Genomic DNA, 21,279 nt, shown 5'->3' on the forward strand with positions numbered 1-21,279 from the left:
ACTGAGAGACAGAAATAGACGTGGGATCATGGAATCACAGAGTGTTTTAGGTTGAAAAGGACCTTTCAAGATTATTTAGTGCAACCAACCAGCAGTCAGCAGGGACAGCTGCATCTACAGCAGGTTCCTCAGAGCCCCAAACAACCTGACCTGAAATGGTTCCAGGGCTATCTACCACCTCTCTAGGCAACCTGAAGCAATGTCTCAATATCCTCAGTGTAAAGAAATTATTCCCATTTTTAGTCTTGTGGCTCTCTCTTTTAGTTCAAACCATCACCCCTTGTCCTGTCACAACAGGCCTGCTCTAAAGTCTGCCCTCAGCTATCTTCTTGCCATTTTTAAGTCCTGAAAGGCCACCAAAAGTTCTACCTGGAGCCTTCTCTTCTCTACGTGGAGCAACCCCAACTCTCTCAACCTGAAGTTAACATGGACATCATTTTGGTGTCTCATTAATAAATAGATCCCAAAGTCTCTGATTCTTTGTAAAAGGCTTCAAGTCAAAGGATCATCATTCTTCCATGTGTTTCCCTGACATTTAAGTGCCTGCTTTTGTTGCTTACCACTCTTCCCAGTGAAGGTTTCAGATATTCTAAGTTGCTGAAGCTAATTGCATTCCCTTCATTCAGTCTCTGCTGTAGGTAAACTCATTATAAGGACGTGTCAATACTTGTTTTCCTGTAGCACTTGAAATAATCAGGTTAACCTGATAGCATTTCCCTGGCCTTCAGAAAACTTCTAAATGGCACAAATGGGCCATTCCTTATTACTCTTATTTTTCTTTGCAGACTAGGTAAGGGAACAGGATTGAGGCTATTTTGTTCCCAATTAAATATCAAAACTTCCTGCCTGAAATGAAACCTGTTCAAGTTCAGTGATCTTAAAGGTCTTTTTCCAACCAAAAGGATTCTTTGATTCTATGATATAAGACTAGATCAGAGAAGATTCAGCTACAGAGCACATGTTTAATAGTCAATTTTATCTCTTTCACCCATGTAGAAAGAAACTGAAGTGGTGGAAAAGGCTGGGGAAGAACTGTATAGAAGGGCTGGTAGCAATAGGACAAGGGACAATGGTTTGAGACTGCATCAGGGGATATTTAAGTTGGAGATGAGGAGAAAGGTCTTCACAGTGAGGCTGGTGAAACACTGGAACAGGTTGCCCAGGAATGTGGTTGAGGCTCCATCCCTGGAGGCATCCAAGATCAGACTTGATGTGGCCCTGGGCAGCCTGATCTAGTTGGAGACATCCCTGCTCAGTGCAGGGGTGTTGAACAAGATGACCTTTGAGAGTCCCTTCCAGCCTGATGCAGTCTCTGAATCTGTGCGAAGTGCCACAGTGGAGAGAAAGGCAATCAGTATTTGGCTGGAGTTATCCATGGGTGCAGCCATTCAGACAGAATAATGCTGCATTCCAGATGAACTTTGTGAAGGGAAAAGCTGCCTGAACTGGATAATCAAATGAGATTTGTGTTTGAAACCCTTTTTAGTGGAGACCTTTCAACTAAAATACCTAACTACTCCCTCATTGGAGGGAGAATCTTGGTATTTGAAGGTGCAGAGCTCCTCTGAATTTGCAGAAAAATGACTGTCACATTTTAAGCAGGATTCGAGGGATCGTATATAAGTGGAAGATGAGAATGTGCTCTGTACCTGAATCTTCTCTGATCTAGTCTTATAGAGTCATTTTGATTGGAAAACACCTTTAAGATTATCGAACCAAACTATTAGCCCAGGACTGCCAGGGCACCGCTAAACCATGGCCCTCAGCTCCACGTCTCTGCAGCTTTTCAGTCCCTCCAGGGATGGAGACTCTACCACCATCCTTGGCTGTCTTATCCAGGCCTTGACAAGCCTTTTGGGGAAGAAATTGTTGTTCATGTCCAGTCTAAACCACCCCTGGCACAACTTGAGGCTTTTTCCTCTTGTCCTATCACTTGTTCCTTGGGAGAAGACACCAAACCCTATGCAATTCCAACCTCCTTTCAGGGAGTTGCAGAGAGCCAGAAGGTCTCCCCTCAGCCTTCTTTTCTCCAGGGTGAGCAACCCCAGTTACCTCAGCTGCTCCTCATGAAACCTGTTCTCCAGACTCTTCACTAGCTTCACTGACCTTGTTTGGACCTACTTCAGCACATCATTGTTCTTCTGGTAGTGAGTGGCTCAAAACAGAACCCGGTACTGGAGGTGCTGGCCTGCATACAGCACAGCATTTTTGTCTGTATGTGGAAGGACCAAAATCCATGATTCTTCTGATCTAGATTTGAAGATTCACAGGTGTTGATGTGGCTCCTTGCCAATGGAAACCAGCTTGAGAAGACTTAATCATTCCCTGCCCATTCTTCCTGTCCTCTCCAGCACCAGACAGAGCCCATGTCTTCTTGAGCAGAAGCAAGAGCACTTGGCAAAGGGAGGTAACACTGTTTGAGGGCACATTTCCCATGTGGAGATGAACTATGCCATGCAGATCATCTCCCTCCCCATGAGCCCCCCCTTCATCTGTTGTCATGCTGTGTGCCTCATCCACGTGGCACTGCACGCTAGGGCTGCTGCAGTGGGAAAACAGCTGCTCCAGGCAGTGCTTGTTGGCTTGGCGCCCATGCTTTGCTGCTCCATGTTTTGCTGCCTAGTACAGAGGGCAGCATTTTCAACATCCAGTGCCAGAGTTAGAAATGCTCTCATCAACCCCTGAGGACATAGCATGCTTCTTGCTGGTGGTGGGTAGATGGTTCCTTGGAGCCTCTTTACAGAGACTTCATCCCCTACTCTGGGGCTCTGTCTCACTGTCAATCCTTACCCTCATGTCAGAATCCCATGATTTTCCCTTTGCTCACACCTCCTCCGTGCCAGGGCTATCTGCACACATCATTTCCACCCCAGCAGAGTCCATCTGCTTGTTGTCCTTGCTCCTTGCCCATTTCCCCCTGTTTTCCCACCACAAGCTCTTTCTATACCCATGTTTGTTTTATTTCTCATGCTGTTTTTCCATACTGTGCCTTCTTTCTCACCCTTTATTATTTGTCTAGAAAATAAGTCATGCAGAATGACAACATCTCAGCACTGAAAAAGGGGTCCACCTATTCCCCACTTTGCCCCCCCCCTCATGCTTTTTCTTCTCTGATTTCGTTCCATAACTATTAACCACTTGTGTAGAAAGATTCCCTGATGGTTTAAAGTTGTCAGAGCTGGCTCTGGAGAGCTACCAAGACAAAAATGTCTTCATTATTTTACATAATGTCTCAACAATCTAGTGCATCTGTTTTGGAGATGCTTTCTACTAGGTCTTGGTCAAAATGTGTCTTAATATATGGGATGAAATAATGGCAGGTTTTGGAGACTGAGATCTTCAAGGGTAGATGTTAAATTCCCACTAAAATGAGTGCCTGAAGATGTGGTTTGGAGCACCACTGAAAACCTAGTAGCTGAAATCTGCACACTGTATGAACTCAGCATGGTATTTATGTAAAATAATATCTGGGGACATAATACTTTGGGGCAAATGACAGAGTTTTCTACAAATTACAATGAAAAAAAAACCATGAAAAAAACATGTTCTCAGTGAACAATTATGAAACAGATCCAGACTAGATCCAAGGAAGGTATTTTTTACACTGAGGATGATGAGACCTTGGCCCAGGTTTCCCAGAGAGGTGGGAATAACAAGTTAACCATGGCACAGCAATGTGCCCTTGTGGCCAAGAAGGCCAATGGTATCCTGGGGTGTATTAGGAAGAGTGTGTCCAGCAGATCAAGGGAGGTCCTCCTCCCCCTCTACTTTGCCCTGGTGAGACCTCATCTTGAATACTGTGTTCAGTTTGGGTTCCCCAGTTTAAGAGGGACAGGGATCTGCTGGAGAGGGTCCAGCAGAGGGTTACGAGGATGATTAGGGGACTGGGGGGCATGGCTGATGAGGAGAGGCTGAGGGACCTGGGGCTTTTTAGTCTGGAGAAAAGAAGACTTAGAGGGGATTTGATAAATGTTTATAAGTATCTGAGGGCTGGCCAGGAGTGGGGGGACAGGCTCTGCTCACTTGCTCCCTGGGGTAGGACAAGGAGCAATGGGTGTAGGTTGCAGCAAAAGAGGTTCCGCCTCAATACAAGGGGGAACTTCTTTGCTGTAAGGGTCCCAAAGTGCTGGCACAGGCTGCCCAGAGAGGTTGTGGAGTCTTCTTCTGTGGAGCTTTTCAAGGCCTGTCTGGATGTGTTCCTCTGTGATCTGTGTTAGATTGTATTGTCCTGCTCTGTCAGGGAGGTTGGACTCGATGATCTCTTTGGGTCCCTTCCAACCCCTAACATCCTATGATCCTATGAAATGTCCCATCCTTGGAACCATTCCAAATTAGGTTGTTTGGGACTCTGAGCAGCCTGCTCTAGTTGCAGATGTCCCTGCTGACTTCAGGGGGGTTGGATTAGATGGACCTTTAAAAGTCTCTTCAAATCCAAACCATTCTGTCGTTCCATATTTGAAAAGGGATCTTTTGAAGGTTCAGGTCGTCAGAGGAGAGCAAGTGAAAATCATTTGTAAGTGAAAAGGTGAAGAACCCAGTGCAAGTGGTTGAAATTCACTGACCTTTAAATATCCCTTACAACCCTTCTTTGGTGGACTGAGGAAGGTTCTTCTACTTCTCTGATGTCATGAAAAAATGGTGGCATTTTCACTTGTGCGCTTGAGGGATTTCTGTTTTGTCTGGATGAAAGTCATCAGTGATACATAAACATCTGAAGTAAAATCCTGTTTCCATAGCCAAAACAGGCAGAAGTGGCCTCAATTTGGATTGGACACTGTTGCACTTGGGTATTCTTTCTCTCTAGTTTTAAGAGAAGGGCTGTCACACTGAGCCACAGACTAAATTTCTGCCAGGTTTAGCAATCTCTAAGTTGCTCAAAGGCCTAGATTTTTTTTTCATGATGATACTTATTCAAAACATCTTCCCCCCCCATCATTTATTTCTCCTGACACTTCTATTCTGTGAATTTGTGTCCTCTGTGCTAGATGACAGACTTGAGAAACTCACACTGGTGCCAAGTTTCATAAAGAGCTTTTGCAGATAGATTTTCACCACCACTCCCTCAGGGAAGGAGTAGTGGTGTTTACTTTCTTTTCACTGCAGTGAAGTTGTGTGGTGCTCTAGGCCTGGCAGGCATTATGTGGATTACAGAGTAGACAATGCTTCTCTCCTGAACCAACAGCAAATGGTGCTTTTTCCACGGTTATGTCATTAGCAGAGTGTCACTTTACATTGCCAGCATTGTCTTGGCTGTGCTAGAGTCCCATTCATGCACATTTCACACACAGTCCGAGCTGAGTATATCCATATCAGGAAGCAAAATAGAAGGAAAAAGCAAGTAAAATGGTTTGGGTTGCAAGGGACCTCCAAAGCTCATCCAGTCCAACCCCTCTGCAGTCAGCAGGGACATCCTTCACTAGTTCAGGTTGCTCAGAGCCTTGCCGAGCTTGACCTTGAATATCTCCAGGGATGTGGCCTGAATTGCCTCCCTGGGCAACCTGTTCCAGTATTCCACCATACTGATGGTAAAGAACTTGTTCCTAACATCCAATGTAAATTTGCTCTTCTCTAATTTCAGACCATTGTCCTTCGTCCTGTCACTACAGCCCTTTGGAAACAGTCTCTCTGCAGCCTCCTCGTAGGCCTCTTTCAGGTACTGGAAGGCTGCTCTAAGGTCTTTCCAGAGTCTTCTGCAGGCTGAACAGCTCCAGCTCCCTCAGTCTGTCACATCATCTACTTCCAACCTGCCTATCATGGGCACCTTCTACTAGATGAGGTTACTCAGCACTTTTTCTAGAGGACACCATGAAGATGAGCAGAGGGCTGGTCCCTTGTGGGGACAGGCTGAAAGAGTTGGAGAGGGCTGGAGCACCTCCCCTATGGGGACAGGCTGAGAGTGTTGGGGCTGTTCAGCCTGGATAAGAGAAGGCTGCAGGGAGTTCTTAGAGCAGACTCCCAGTACCTGAAGTGGGGTACAAGAAACTTTTTACAAGGGCTTGCAGTGATAGGAATTGATCAAAGCTTGAGGAGGGCAGATTTAGACTGGAGATTAGATAGAAATTATTTGTAGTTAGGGGTGGTGAGACACTGCAACAGGTTGCCCAGGGAGGTTGTGGATGCTCCTTCGCTGGAGGTGTTCAAGGCCAGGTTGGATGAAGTTTTGAGCAGACTGGCCTAGTGGCTAGAAAGCAAGATTTGTCTCATTTCCCCATATTACAGTTTTCTTTCTATATACATTTTTCTTGTCCTCTCTGGAATCAGGTTTCCTGTTCCCACACACAAGGCTTAGTCACTTCAAAGAAAATTAGAACAAATTTATTTTAATTTATAATCTGAGAATTCAAATAAATAGAGCAGAACACAATTTGTTAGTAACCAGGTTTGCTTCAGATATTGAGAAGCACAAAGGTTAACAGAGCTGACTGGTTCCCCGTATCTCAGAGGCAGCGTAAGTGCAACTGATGATGTAAATGTTGCTATAGTAACTCCTGTTTTTATTTAAAAGCCCAGTAAAGAGGCATATCAAGCCCAGAGAACTTGTCAAAATGTAAGTTCAGCTGCAGAGCCTGCTAGTTGAATGAACATTTTTTATGCCAAGTTTACATTTTTTGCTGCAATTTCATCCCTCCTCAAATGCATTCAGTATTTTCTTCTTGCAAAATTGCATTTTGGCACTTGGGGAAGAGGCCTTCCTAATGGTGATGGCACTGAACACCTGGGACCTCTCAAGAGACAAAAAAAAGGATGCAATTTCCATCTAGTGACCATTCCCTTCTACCTGCCTTGAAAGGTTATTGCTAAGAGCTCAAGCTACCTGACTATAACCCAGGGAGGCTGTGGATGCCCCATCCCTGGAGGTGTTCAAGGCTGCCCACTGCTGATCTAGTAGGAGGTGTCCCTGCCTATGGCAGGGGGGTTGGAACTAGATGATCTTCAAGGTCCCTTCCAACCCATACCATTCTATGGGTCCATATGTCATGAAATACTCTACATTCCTTCCTCCACTGAACAACAGAGGTGTCCCTTCAGAAGCCAGGAGGGCTTAGTGTCTCACTGGTCTCCTCTCACCCTTCTTTGTGCTCCATCTAAGCACTAATATGACCCTGTGTCACTCCCACCATGGGCTGGTCACAGTCTGGGCTGCCATTGGAGCTGGCTGTCTCCTGAGGTGTTAGCTCTGCTCCCCCAGATTTGCATTGTATGCTTGGATTATAAAGAAATTACAGATCTCTGAAACTAGAGCAGGATAGATTGAGATTGGACATGAGGACAAAGTTCTTTACTGTAAGGGTGGGAGAACACTGAAACAGGTTGCCCAGAGAGGTGGTGGAAGCCCCATGTCTGGAAACATTCAAAGTCAGGCTCTGAGCAATCTGATCTAGCTGGGGATGTCCCTGCTTACTCTGGGAGGGTTGACTGGATGCGGTCCCATCCAACCCATTGCTCTCCATGATTCTGCATAAAAGAAGGCTCATATCTTAAGAACATCAAGGCTGTATTCTGCTTTTTGTGACCATCTTTCCTATTTTGAAATCTTCCTCATGCTTGCTAGCACTGAGCCATCTTGATGGGAGACCTTATTGTGGCCTTCCAGCACTCAGAGGGGCCCACAGAAACACTAGAGAGGGACTTGTTATCAGGGATTGTAGCGACAGAATGAGGACTGATGGTTTTGAGCTGGAAGAGGGGAGACTTAAATGAGATATTAGGGAAAAAAGTCTTGGCAGTGAGGGTGGTGAGACACTGGAATAGGTTGCCCAAAGAGGTTGTGAATGCCTCATTCCTGAAATTGTTCAAGGCTGGGTTGGACAGGGCTTTGAGCAAGCTGCTCAAGTTGAAGATGTCCCTGCTTACTACATGGGGGCTGGAGCTACATGATCTTTGAGGTCTTTTCCAACCAAAAGCATTCTATGGTAAGAGTAGGTCTTTGCTGCTTAACCTGTTGGTATTAGTTTGTCTTGGACAGTGAGACTTTCGTGACTAGACCACTGACATGTTTAATGTTGATTGCCAGGAGGAAACCCACATGGTATGCTATGAAGTGTTTGGTAACACCACAAGCTTAGCAGGTTCTTGCAAACAGAGTACAACCTCAGCAGCTGCCAGCTCTAAGTTCTCAGAGGGATGTTGGCACACTTCAGGCTTGAAATGTGTGGAGTATGTCTGCAGGTTCCTGTCTTCTTTGAAGGATGGTGTTTGGGGAAGGAGATGTGGAGCAAGCAAACCTCCCATGTGAGCTTTTAGAATAGTTGCCATCCCGATCTGAGCCCCCAGGGAGGCTGAAGGAGAAGTCTTGGAAAAGTCCTGGAAAAAATGAGAGCCAAGAGGGAGAAGAAAATAGTGCAAAGCCTGTTTGTAATTGAAAGAACTAGCTTGAAGCTAGGGAAGAAGACTCAAATATATTGTAAGGGGCAACAGCAAACAGAAAACTGGAGAACCTGGATGCAATTTGCCTGGCCAGGGCAGGAAGGGAAAGGCCATTACGAAGGGATGAGAGAAGGCTGAGGTGCTTCTCCACAGGGAACAGAGTGAGGTACAATGCACTGTGCTCCCTGGTTAGGTCTTGGTTAGATCCTGGCTAGGAGAGGAATTGTATGGATGAGATCTGCAAGGTGAGCTAGCCCCCAGAGGAGTCAATGGGACTGTGCAACACGGCCTCTGGGGTTATGACATATAGGTGCGGCTTAAGTCTCACTTGCTGCCAGTGGTGGTCTTCATCAGTTCTGTTCTTGTGTTCCTGATTAGCTGAGATCAGGCCTCACCATGATGGGCAAAGAAGGAGTGTTTCCAGAGGAAATTACTGCCCTGCAGAGATGATACTGTAGCAGGTAAGATGAGAAGCATCGCCAGTGTTTCCAGTGAATACTTGATGTGCTGAGAACAGTTGCAGTGACTCATTCATGGTCACACTAATCACATCTACACAAACATGATGCACGTCCTGGAGGCCTTGGCTGACAAGTCTGTATGGCCTGCAGGACATCATAGAATCGTAGAACTTTTGGCTGGAAGAGACCTTTAAGATTATTGAGTCCTGCTGCTAACCCAGCACTGCCCTGTCACCTCTAAACTACGTCCTTCAGCACCACATCTCCACTGCTTGTCAGTCCCTGCTTTATCAGGTGTGCTTGGAGTAGATGACCCCCAGAGATCCCTTCCAACCCCCACTGTGCTGGATTCTATGATTGGCATTCCAAGTGATCTTGACAAGCTGCTGAAGCAGTCAGAGATAAATAAGCTATAATTCAATACAGTGCAAGGCACTTAACAGAGAAATAATCAACTGCACAGGCAAAGGTTCTGCAGGAAGGGTCTGAGGGCTACAGAGATGTGTGAGCAGAGTCTGAGTCAACACAAGCATGCTGTGGGAAGAGAAAAGCAAACATCCTTATGGGATGTGTAAACAGGACACCGTCGTGTGAGAGATGAGATATTTCTTCCCTCGAAACAGCACTATGAAGACCTTAGTTGGAGTACTTTGGACACTGCTCTTCAGAAAAGGGAGAGACCAACAGGAGTAAAACTGAAAGAGATGAGTTAGCCTTAGGAGTCCTCAGAAAAGATGGTCTGTAGAAGCACACTAAAAGAATCATAGAATCACTAAGGCTGGAAGGTCTTTCAGATTGTTGAGTACAACCATCATAACCCAACTACCATGACCACTAGACCGTATCCTCAAGTGCCACAGCTACAGGCTTCTTGAACACCTCCAGGGATGGCAACTCCACCACCTCCCTCAATGCCTGACCACTCATTAAAGAAGATTTTCCTAATGTCCAGTCTAAGCCTTCCCTGGCACACCTTAAACACATTTTCTCTTGTCTTATCACTGGCTACTTGGGAGAAGAGACCAACAGCAGCCTTACTAGAACCTCCTTTCAGGAAGTTGTAGAGAACCAGAGCTGTAGTTTACACAGAGGATAATCAAGCTGAGACAATGATGTAATGTACATCAAAGGACTTCCGCAAGGAGGAATCACCTGGTTTTCTCAAGTGTGTGAAAAAGGGGGAGGATTAAGCTGCAGGAAGGCTTAGTTTAGGTATTAAGGGAGGAAAAATCACTTTAGAAATAAATAAACAAACACACACAAGTCTAGCTTACCTATAGGCATGGTTGTTTTGCTCACCAGACACCAGTGCTACAAAGCAAAGTGACAGAAAGCTTTCTCTGGCAAATGTCTATCTCAAGATGTTCTAACATCTAACAGAAGATTGTTTTCTAGTGGCCATGGAAATGCTTTGATTGGAAGAGACCTTTAAGATCATCAAGTCCAACCAAATCTGCACAAGCATGATGCAAGTATTGGAAGCCTTGGTCGAGAAGCCTGTGTGGCCAGCAGGACACCTGAGAAGTGTAGAAATGTTTTGACTGGAAGAGACCTTTAAGATCACCAAGTCCAACCATTTGCCGGCAGTGCCAGGCTGCTGCTAAACCATGTCCCTCAGCACTACATCTACCCAGCTTTTCCATCCCTCCAGGGGTGGGGACTCCACCACTGCCCTGGGCAGCCTGTTCCAGGGCTTGACAAATCTTTTGGGGAAAAAAATTGTTCCTCATGTCCAACCTAAATCTCCTCTGGTGCAACCTAAGGCTGCTTTCTCTGGTTCTATCACTTATTCCTTGGGAGACCAACATTGTTATCTTCATGGCAAGCTGAGGTGATTCACTATCTAGTGTGGGGTTAGACCAAATCTGTAACCTCTACTTTTGCTGTTTGCTTTCAGGGTGTTATCTCTAATTTGTAACTTAATCTCTACTTTTACTGTTTGGGTTAGGGTTTTTTCCAGGTCTCCAGTGGTTGAGTTTCTTGCCATATCTTCAGGGCACACTTGGCATGTGCTGGTTTTGGCTGGGATTGTTTTCTTCATAGTAGCTGGTATGAGGCTGTGTTTTGGATTTGGGTTGGAAGCAGTTTTGATGATCAGAGGTGCTTTTTTTTAGCTGCTGGGCAGTGCTTACAATCAAGGCCTTCTCTGCTCTTCTCAGTGTAGGCTGGACTTCTGACTTACATGGAAAAGTAGCTTCCAAACTAAATACAGTCTAGTTTTTTGGAGAAGCCTGGGTTGCTGTGGGGTATTCAGAGTTCCTTTTAGAACTGTTTTTGTATAGCCTAAGGATGTTCAATTTTCCAGCCCTGGATCTGGTCCTCACAAATTGAGTACCTGAAAAACTCATTTTGACAGTTTGATGCCAGAATTCAGGTTTAGTTCTAGTCATTAATTTTCACTGATCATTTCTTTGATCCAGCTCAGGATTTTTAACTTAAAGAAAATCTTTGTGGTAATAATCCATATGCAGTTGGTGTTAAAGCATCATTAGCTATAGAGAAGTAGTAGAATCAGAGGGTGGCAGGGGCAGGAAAGGACCTCAAGAGATCATCCAGTCCAACCACCCTGCTAAGCAGGAGCACCCACAGTAGCTTGCCCAGCGTCACAATCGCCAGGAGGGTTTGGAAGCTCTCCAGAGAAGGAGGTTCCACAACCTCTCTGGGTAGCCTGCACCAGGGCTCCAGCACACTCACAACAAAGTTTTTCCTCATGTTCAGATGGAACCTCCTGGCTTCCTCTTTGTACCATTGTCCCTTGTCCTGTCTCTGGGCACCACTAAAAAAAATCTGGCCCTATCATCTTGTCCCCCACAGGTCCTTTATCTCTTGCTGTGATTGCTCTTCTGCAGGCTCAACAGCCCCAGGGCTCTCAGCCTTTCCTCATCAGACAAGTATTCGACATGCCTAATCATCCTCACAACCACCATGGGATTCTCTCCAGTGTATCCCTGTTCCTCTTGAACTGGGGAGTCCAGAATTGGACACAATACTCCAGATGTGATCTCATCAAAGCGGAGCAGAGAAGAGCAGATGGGGAAGAGAACCACCTTTGACCTTGAGCCACACTCTTCTTCATGTAGCCCAGAAGAACACTTGCCTTCTTAGCCACGAGGCCACATTGATGTCCCATGGATAATTTATTGTCCATCATGACTGCAAGGTCCTTCTCCACGGAGCTGCTTTCAGGCAGGTCAGCCCCAAATCCATAGTGGTGCATGGTTTTGCTCCTCCCCGGCTGCAGGATTATACACTTTCTCTTGTTGAACCAGGTCAGAGATGTGGAAATGGTCTCCCTTCACCCAGGCTGTTCACAGGAATGTGCCTTTAAAGTGATAAGAAATAATTATCTGTGTCAACAAATCATCCAAACCAAACTTCAGAGAGCTGCAGTGTGTGTCATTTAGAAGTGTGTCTGATTCAGGTTGTTTTCTTCAACATCACTCTTTGTCCTTCTGCTGACAAGGAGGCACGTGTGTGTTATGAATGATAACACTGTGTTATGACTCTGCCCTGGTGAGGCTGCATCTGGAATATGGCATCCAGTTCTGGGGCCTCCGTTCAAGAAAGACCTCAGGGAACTGCTGTCCAGCACAGAGCTGCAAAGGTGCTGAAGGCAGTGCAACATCTCCCTGTGAGGAAAGGCTGAGGGAGCTGGGGCTGTTTAGCTTGGAGGAGCCTGAGGGATGACTTCATTCACGTTTATAAAGGTGCAGTGCTGGGAGGACAGTGACAATCACTTAGAATCATGGAATTGTTTCAGCTGGAGAAGTCCCACCATCCACCCGACACTGCCATGTCACACCGTGCCCCCAGGCGCCGTGTCCCCGTGTCTCTTAACGCCTCCAGGGATGGCGACTCCACCACCGCCCTGGTCCTTTTTAAAGACCTAAACTTTGCGATGTCGAAACTGTAGGGCGTTAAAGTACACCAGGGGCAGCGCCACCGCTCCGTCCCAGCGCTCGGGCAGCTCTGCCGCCTTCCCGCGTGTGCGGGCTCGGGACGGCGCTCAGGCCCGAACCTCCGCGGCTGAGGCGAGCCGGGAGGCAGCGCGGGCGGGGCGCTGGGCCGGGGCGGGGCCGGGGCAGCACCGGCCGGCAGCGAAGCGGGCAGTGCCGTCCGGCAGCGAAGCGGGCAGCGCCGGGCGGCAGCGAAGCGGGCAGTGCCGTCCGGCAGCGAAGCGGGCAGTGCCGTCCGGCAGCGAAGCGGGCAGTGCCGGGCGGCAGCGAAGCGGGCAGTGCCGGGCGGCAGCGAAGCGGGCAGTGCCGGGCGGCAGCGAAGCGGGCAGTGCCGGGCGGCAGCGAAGCGGGCAGTGCCGGGCGGCAGCGAAGCGGGCAGTGCCGGGCGGCAGCGAAGCGGGCAGTGCCGGGCGGCAGCAGCTCGGCGGCAGCTCGGCGACTCCCGCGGCTGGCCGGGCTGGGCGGCGGGCGAGGCGTGCCACCGGGAGGGCGCTTCGGCTCCGGCGGGGACGCCAAGTAGGTCGGTGAAGTCACCTCTTCTCTTCTCTTCTCTTCTCTTCTCTTCTCTTCTCTTCTCTTCTCTTCTCTTCTCTTCTCTTCTCTTCTCTTCTCTTCTCTTCTCTTCTCTTCTCTTCTCTTCTCTTCTCTTCTCTTCTCTTCTCTTCTCTTCTCTTCTCTTCTCTTCTCTTCTCTTCTCTTCTCTTCTCTTCTCTTCTCTTCTCTTCTCTTCTCTTCTCTTCTCTTCTCTTCTCTTCTCCTCCCCTCTCCCCCTCTCCCCCTCTCCCCTTCTCCCCTTCTCCCCTTCTCCCCTCTCTGCATGGTGCACCCAGATCAGACCTGGGGGTTTGGGGTTTGTTTTTTAAATTTCTTTTGTTGTGTCTGAAGCACAAAGAAAGAAATCTGCATGGCTGTGGGTTGTGACTCACTGATGCTACAGAAGCCTTTAGAGTCCTTAGTGATAGAGGAGCTCTTTGGAAATTTAACATGGATCGGTCTGGAGAAGAGAAGGCTCCAAAGAGACCTTTTAGCAGTCTTCTAGTACATAAAGGAGCTCTATACGAAAGGCAGGGAGGGACTTTTTACAAGAGACTCTAGTGTTGGGGCAAGGGGTGATGGCTTTAAACTAGCAGAGGGGAGATGTAGATTAGATGTAAGGATGAAATTCTTCATTGTGAGGCTGGTGAGATGCTGGAACAGGTTGCCCAGAGAAGCTGTGGAGGCTCCAAGCCTGGATGTGTTCAAAGCCAGGTTGGATGGGGCCTTGAGCAATCTGGTCTAGTTGAAGATATCCCTGCTCACTGAAGGGTGTTGGACTAGATGATCTTTAAGGTTCTTTCCAACCTGGACTACATGATCTTTAAGATCCCTTCCAACCCAAACCATTCTATGATTCTATGAATCTATGGGACAGCAGTGTGCCCAGGTAGCCAAGAGAGCCAATGGCATCCTGGCCTGGATCAGGAACAGTGTGGCCAGTAGGACGAGGGAGGTTATTCGTCCTCTGTACTCAGCACTGGTCAGGCCACACCTTGAGTCCTGTGTCCAGTTCTGGGCCCCTCAATTCAAGAGAGATGTTGAGGTGCTGGAACGTGTCCAGAGAAGGGCAATGAAGCTGGTGAAAGGCCTGGAACACAAACCCTATGAGGAGAGGCTGAGGGAGCTGGGGGTGTTTAGCCTGAAGAAGAGAAGGCTCAGGGGTGACCTCATTGCTGTCTACAACTACCTGAAGGGAGGCTGTAGCCAGGTGGGGGTTGGTCTCTTCTCCCAGACAACCAGCAATAGAACAAGGGGACACAGTCTCAAGTTGTGCTGGGGTAGGTCTAGGCTGGATGTTAGGAGGAAGTTCTTCCCAGAGAGAGTGATTGGCATTGGAATGGGCTGCCCAGGGAGGTGGTGGAGGCACCGTCCTTGGAGGTGTTCAAGAATAGACTGGATGAGGCACTTAGTGCCATGGTCTAGTTGACTGGATAGGGCTGGGTGCTAGGTTGGACTGGATGATCTTGGAGGTCTCTTCCAACCTGTTTGATTCTATGATTCTATGATTTTGGTGCTGAGTTTCAGAAAAGAGGCTTTATCAGCAGCCTTGGAGCAGGTCCCTGTGTGCACAGATGAGAAGAGGATCTCTGCTGCTAGTTCTGTACTTAGTGTGTAGGAGACATGTAACTTGGGTTGCCTTGGTTAAAGCTTCAGTATCAGAGAACAAAAATATTCAAAGCAAGTCACGTTCATTGCTATTTTATGTTCCATTTGCTCTGGAACTCTTTAATAAGAACATTGACTAATAGTATATGTTTACTCTGCTCTTGTGAGATCCCACCTCAAACACTGTCCACTTCTGGTGTCCCCATCATAAGAAGGACATAGAATTGCTGGAGCAATTCCAAAGGAGAGCCACAAGTATGATCAAAGGGCTGGAACACCTCTGCTGCGAGGATAAGCTGAGGCAGCTGGGGTTGTTCAGTCTGGAGAAGAGAAGGCTCCAGGGGGACCTTATAGCTGACTTCCAATACCTGAAGGGATCCTACAGGAAGGCTGCAGAGAGACTTTCCATAAGGGTGTCTAGAGACAGGACAAGGGGAATGGTTTTAAGTTGAGGGATCTTAGGAAATAGTTCTTCAGCATGAGGTGGTGAGACTCTGGAATAGGTAGTTGTGGGTTCCCCCTCCCCAGAGGTGTTCAAGGCCAGACTGGATGAGGCCTTGAACAACCAAGTCTAGTCAAGAGATGTCTCTGCCCGTGGTAGGGAGGCTGGAATAGATGAACCCTGAGGTCCCTTCCAACCCAATCCATTCTATGATTCTGCAGTAAATGACAAAAACTTCAATGAAATTCCATGCCCAGGAAGTCTGTCCAAGAATCATAAAATGGTTTGGGTTCCAACCTCCCTGCCATGGGCAATGACCACCTCCCACTAGCCCGCGTTGCTCAAAGCCTGGCTGTGAACACCTCCAGGGATGAGGCATCCACAAGGTCTCTGAGCAACCCATTGCACTGGTCTTGCCAAAAGGACTGGAAAGCCCTTGGGAGCCTTGAAGAGCTGCCTGGGAAGGTGCTGTGTGTAGGCATTGCTGCTAAATGTTATTATGCATTCGATAGATCTTTTAAACATTGAAATCCAGATGTGGCGGAGGGTCAGTTTGTGTGCTTGCAGGATTGTGTTCCTGCTTCCCATTAACTAGCAGCTGTTGCTGTTGGGTGAGCTGGGGGTGGGTTTTTGTTGCTTGTGATTTTTGTTTTCCTTTTGAGGGTGGGAATAAGAATAAAAAGAATCCTCCAGCCCCTGTCAATGTGTGTGTGGTACCTGACTCGGGGAACAAAAGAGGGCATCCTGGCAGCTGAGTTTCCATAGTTGGCTCTAAGCTTTGAAATTGCTCGTTGCAAACCACGAATAAGTAAAGCTCTCATCTTGCAGCTTGCTCATCTGAGTCCCTTTGTCCCTGCAAATGTTGGTGGGAGTTTTACAGCTGAGTTTAGTGGTGTTAGGGTTCTGCTGCTCTGCTGGGTCCTGTAGGCTTGGCACTCTTAGTCACCAGTGCCACTCTCTGTTCACTGATGTTCACTCTGGACAGGTAGACCTGCCTCATACTGAAGCCTTCTTTTCACATCAACACCTCCCCCACCTCCCCTTTTCTTCTGTGTGTGTGGTTTGGAAAGGAGACATGCAGACATGTAAGCTGTCAGGACAAGGAACTGGGGAAAAAAGACAACTCCAAAAGGAAAAGTAAAAATTGCAGTTGAGTCTTTCATGCCCATAGCAGGTGTGTGGGGATCAACAGTTATGCTTGTGCTGAAAGTATTTCCCATGCTGATGTGCCAGTGGTTGTACAACGTATGAGGAGCAGCTGATTGAGCTGGGATTGTTTAGCCTGAGGAAGAGGAGGTTGAGGGAAGACCTCATTGCTCTCTAGAACTAACTGAAAGGAGGTTGGAGCAAGGCAAAGCTTGGTCTCTTCTCCCTCGTATCAGGCGACAGAATGAGAGGAAATGGTCTGAAATTGTACCAGGGGAGTACCAAGATTGGATATTAGGAAAAAAATCCTTCCTGCCAGAGTGGTCAGGCATTGGAACAGGCTGCCCAGGGAGGTGGTGGAGTCACCATCCGTGGAGGTGTTCAAGAGACATGTGGCCATGGCACTTTGGAACATAGTTTAATGGCTCTGGTGGTATTGGGTTGATGGTTGGACTCAGAGATTTTTTCCAACCAGAACAATTCTGTGCTTCTGTCATTCTCTGACTTCTCAGCCAGCCTCTAATAACCACGATCTTACTTTCATTGTCCTCCTGGCTAGCTGTGCTTTGGGTTTAATCAGACATTTTTATCAAGGCAGGGACTTTCCTTAGGGAAGTTTTTCGTACAGAGGTTAGCATGGAGAGCACCATATTATTTACATGTGGAATTGGAAGCTTCCTTGCCCATAGCAGCAGCAAAGTTGGTTGTTTCACAATGCCATATCTCAAGGTAGATGTGTTAGAATGAGCTCTAATTCCTTCCATGACTTCCCCAGCCTTGTATAAACCCATTTTTTCCTTGCTGTATTAACTTACTTTCTCTGAGACAGAGCTCTAGTTACAAGTTTCAATTGTTCTCCTATTTTTTACTACCTGCTCTTGTAAAACTTAGATTCTTTCTTACAATGAAGTTAGAAATTCTGGTGAGCTCCATTTTAATTCTAGAAAAGATCCTGGGTGGTCCTGTCTGGTTCAGTAGTGCCCTCATCTTGTTGTGGGAGTTATCTGTAGCTATCTCTTTTTACCCAGTTCCTGTGTAAAGCTTACACAAGAGATATGGGACTTTGGACAGGAAAGGAGCTACTGCTGGTGGCATGCAGCTTACTTGCTGTTTGATCACATACAACACTACTTTTTGGTCATGGATCTTGTTGGAACCAGGACTGAAAAGTAACACCTGGATTGATGCAGTGGAAGTAGTATCACAGAAATATAAAATCACAGACTAGTTAAGGTTGGAAGGCACTTTAAAGATCATCTAGTTCCAACTCCCCTGCCATGGGCAGAGACACTTTCCACTAGACCAGGTTGCTCAAGGCCCCATGCAACCTAGCTTTGAATAATTCCAGGCTTGGGATAATTCCAGGCTTGGAGTCTCCACATCCTGTTCAGTGCCTCACTGCCCTTATGGAGAAGAATTTCATCCTATTGTCTAATCTTAACCCACCTCTTTCCAGTTCAAAGCCACCACCCCAGTATAGTAGAATTAGGAGGAGGAGACTGTCTCAAGCTGTTTGGAGCTGTGTTTGCTCCTTCTGGTCCAAATATTGTTAATTATGGTTGAATCAATGCTGTTATCAGACCCTTTCTGATTGTTCTACCCGGTCATTTTCATGGCATCAGGGAATGAAAATGCTTTACCTCTGGTAGACTACGTAAGTTACTTTTCCTTCTTGAGGTGTCTGTCTTCCTGGGGAGCTGTGGCTGCTTTCCTTTCAGTGTGCAGCAGGTATCGCATGGGTGAAACTACCACAGCAGCTGCTGTCAATGCAATTAGCTGTTTGCCCTCTTCCTTCCAGGAACAGATGAGAGGTGATGTTTCCCTTTCTGCTTTGAAACAGCACTATGAAATACGTGTAGTTATCAAAGCACTGCTCATTTCCCTCAAACAGCTAAGGATAAGATAGGTGGGAGACAGCTTTTGCTTCTTGCAGTGCAGCAGGAAAGATTCAGACCACCAGGGCTGTGAGACCCTGGCCCAGTTTGCCCAGAGAGGTGGTAGCTGCCCCATTCCTGGAACCACTGCAGGTCAGGTTGTTTGGGGCTCTGAGCAACTTGATGTAGTTGCAGCTCATAGAATAGAACTCATAGAATCAACCAGGTTGGAAAAGACCTCCAAGATCATCTAGTCCAACCTATCCCCCAGCCCTACCCAATCAACTAGACCATGGCACTAAGTGCCTCATCCAGTCTTTTCTTGAACATCTCCAGGGATGGTGACTCCACCACCTCCCTGAGCAGCCCATTCTAATGGGAAAAGCTGTTCTTGTTGACTGCAGGGGAGTTGGACTGGATGACCTCTGACCAAACCATTCTATGATGGGAGAACAAGTGATGGACTTATGGATTATTTTGACATCTTGATGGTGGTTGTTTTTTTGACTTGCTTTGATCATGAGAGCCTTAAAGCATTCACAACAACACCCAGTTGTAACATTGACAACTTGATAAGCTTCTGAAATACGTCTGATTTTCTTGTACAATGTAAAGTGACCTCTGCATTTTGATACTGAGAAGTGGTTGAGCTGTGAACAGCAAATTTTGCACCCTCTAAAAGAGGAACACGAGCTGGTTTTCATTAAACCATACCTTTAATTCATTAAACCATACCTTCAATAGAATCATAGAATTGTTTGGGCTGGAAAATACCTCTAAGATTGAGTCCAACCATGAACCCAATCAGCATGGACACCAAACCATGTCCCCAAATCATAGAATCATAGAATCATAGAATCATAGGATCAACCAGGTTGGAAGAGACCTCCAAGATCATCCAGTCCAACCTATCCCCCAGCCCTATCCAGTCATCTAGAGCATGGCACTAAGTGCCTCATCCAGGCTTTTCTTGAACACCTCCAGGGATGGTGCCTCCACCACCTCCCTGGGCAGCCCATTCCAATGGCAAATAACAGCCACATCCACACATTTCTTGAACATCTCTAGGGATGGTTACTTCACCACCTCCCTGAGTAATCATTTGGCTTCCATCCACAGCATGGGGCTGGGTGATTCAGAACCACCAATGCTGGTAATTTCTTCCAAACCCCATTTTCCCACCATCCACTCTTCCACCAGGAGAGCCAGGGAGGAGACAAGCTCTGGCCAAGACACTCTCACTATCAGACTCATAAATAATTGGAAGCACCTAACAGCTGCTATTCCTATTTCAAAGCATTTCCTACACAAGAAACTCATTTGTGATCAGAAGATGGTTCAAGCTTGTAACTCTTTCTCTGGATATTGAGAAGTGGTGGCAATTCCATCAGCTCTACTGCTGCCTGCAGGTAGCAACTGGAGGAACTACTAAAGTGCCCCCAAGGAAATCACTGAGCATGTCCCTGTTATATGAGTGATGTGATCCACCTTTAGCAGGACTTTCCTCTTCTCAGAGAAAGAAGTAATGTCCAAGACTGGGTTCACCAAGGCTGTGGTTAACCTGGCTTCATTTGGGTGCTGGGATGATGGATGAATAGCATGCACTTACATCAGGTACATTAGTTTTAAAGGGCTTTTTCCCTTCAGAAACTTAGGACAAAACTAAATCATGGGCTTCAGGAAATAATCCTTGCCTGGGTCTTTGTGAAATTACTTAATGGGAGGTTGCAGCTAGATAATTCTTGTGGCCTTCATGGCTCACCTCTTAGGCAACACACTAATGGAAGAGGTGCAGGTGAGGCTGGCATCCTAACAGCTGTGCTGAGAGGCACATTTTCCTCTCAAGTAGGAGTTGTGAAGCACTGCCTTTGAAATTTGGAGCTTTCCTCTTTAATTGCTCAAAATGTAGCTTAAACAGACTGATTCTAATGTGGGTGAACAGGGAGAAAAGTGGATGGGCCTGACTCATTTTACAGAGCAAAATGAAGATGGTCTGTGCTGAAAAAACAGCTTGGCTCCAGCTCCAGCCCCAGCTCCAGCTCAGTTTGGGAAGGTTTTCCTTGTGGGAGAGCTTTCAGGGAGACAAGGATACTGAAATATTTTCACCTTGCTGATCAGTTCATCTTGAAAGCCTCTTCCAATGCAGTCCATACTATGATTCCATAGTGCAATTTGCTGCTGCCTCAGGCAGACAGCTTTGAATCACCTCTGCTCAAAGCCACGGTGAAGGCGTAAAGCAGTGTCAGGGTCACTGAGCAGTCATTTTGAAGTCTGATGAGGGCAAAAGTGAGAGCAGGGATAGCTCTAAGCAGAGGGTGGCTTGCTTTATTGTAACACAACTTACTGGTTTAATTAGCAGCCTCGTGGAGGCTGACCCTCCAGTCTGAGGCAGCTGCCCTGGGATGTGCTCAGAGTGCACTGACAGGAGTGGTAGAAGTCAGGAAAGATGAAGGTTTTTCTCTCCTGATCTTCCATGTCCACACATTTATTCCTGCCAGGCTGCGTGGCCAGGCTGCATAGCCAGGATGGAGACTGTCCCACCACAGTAGTCTGTATGGGGTGAAAATCATAGAATCATTAAGTTTGGAAAGGACCTCTAAGGTCATCAAGTCCAACCTTCTACCCCATGCAACAGCACAAAGTACCTGAAATGAAAGAACAGTACTGTGATACTGCTGTGAAGTTTCGTGAGGTCTTGACTGTTGGAATGGGTGCTGAGTGCTTTTATGTCTGCTGCATGTTGAAAATGTACCATCTCTTGGGCTTTTTTTGTTGGGTTTGTACTGCCTTGCACATGACCAAACCCAAAAGGTGAACACTGATCAGAAAAAGCCTGGAGAAACGAGATACTGTCAGAGAATCACCATACCCAAAGCATGGGGAGGGTTGGA

The 21,279-nt window shown here is 47.0% G+C and overlaps 1 protein-coding gene across 7 annotated transcripts in view; it reads left to right on the forward strand.

The window, feature by feature from the left end:
- Nucleotides 1-8,775: 8,775 nt before the first annotated feature.
- The window catches only part of LEPR (leptin receptor), a 60,620-nt gene continuing 48,116 nt past the window's right edge, over nucleotides 8,776-21,279 (forward strand). For 2 of the 7 annotated variants that reach the window (XM_064147436.1, XM_064147438.1), the window contains exon 1: nucleotides 11,703-12,018. In XM_064147436.1, coding sequence (XP_064003506.1) covers nucleotides 11,957-12,018 — 62 coding nt within the window. In that variant the 5' untranslated portion in view covers nucleotides 11,703-11,956. Of the gene's footprint in view, nucleotides 8,829-11,702; nucleotides 12,019-13,262; nucleotides 13,305-21,279 lie in introns of those variants that run through there. The other 5 variants (XM_064147430.1, XM_064147432.1, XM_064147434.1 and 2 more) reach the window with 4 other exon arrangements.

The sequence above is a fragment of the Pogoniulus pusillus genome, chromosome 8 (genome assembly GCF_015220805.1).
Source record: "Pogoniulus pusillus isolate bPogPus1 chromosome 8, bPogPus1.pri, whole genome shotgun sequence".
NCBI lineage: Eukaryota > Metazoa > Chordata > Aves > Piciformes > Lybiidae > Pogoniulus > Pogoniulus pusillus.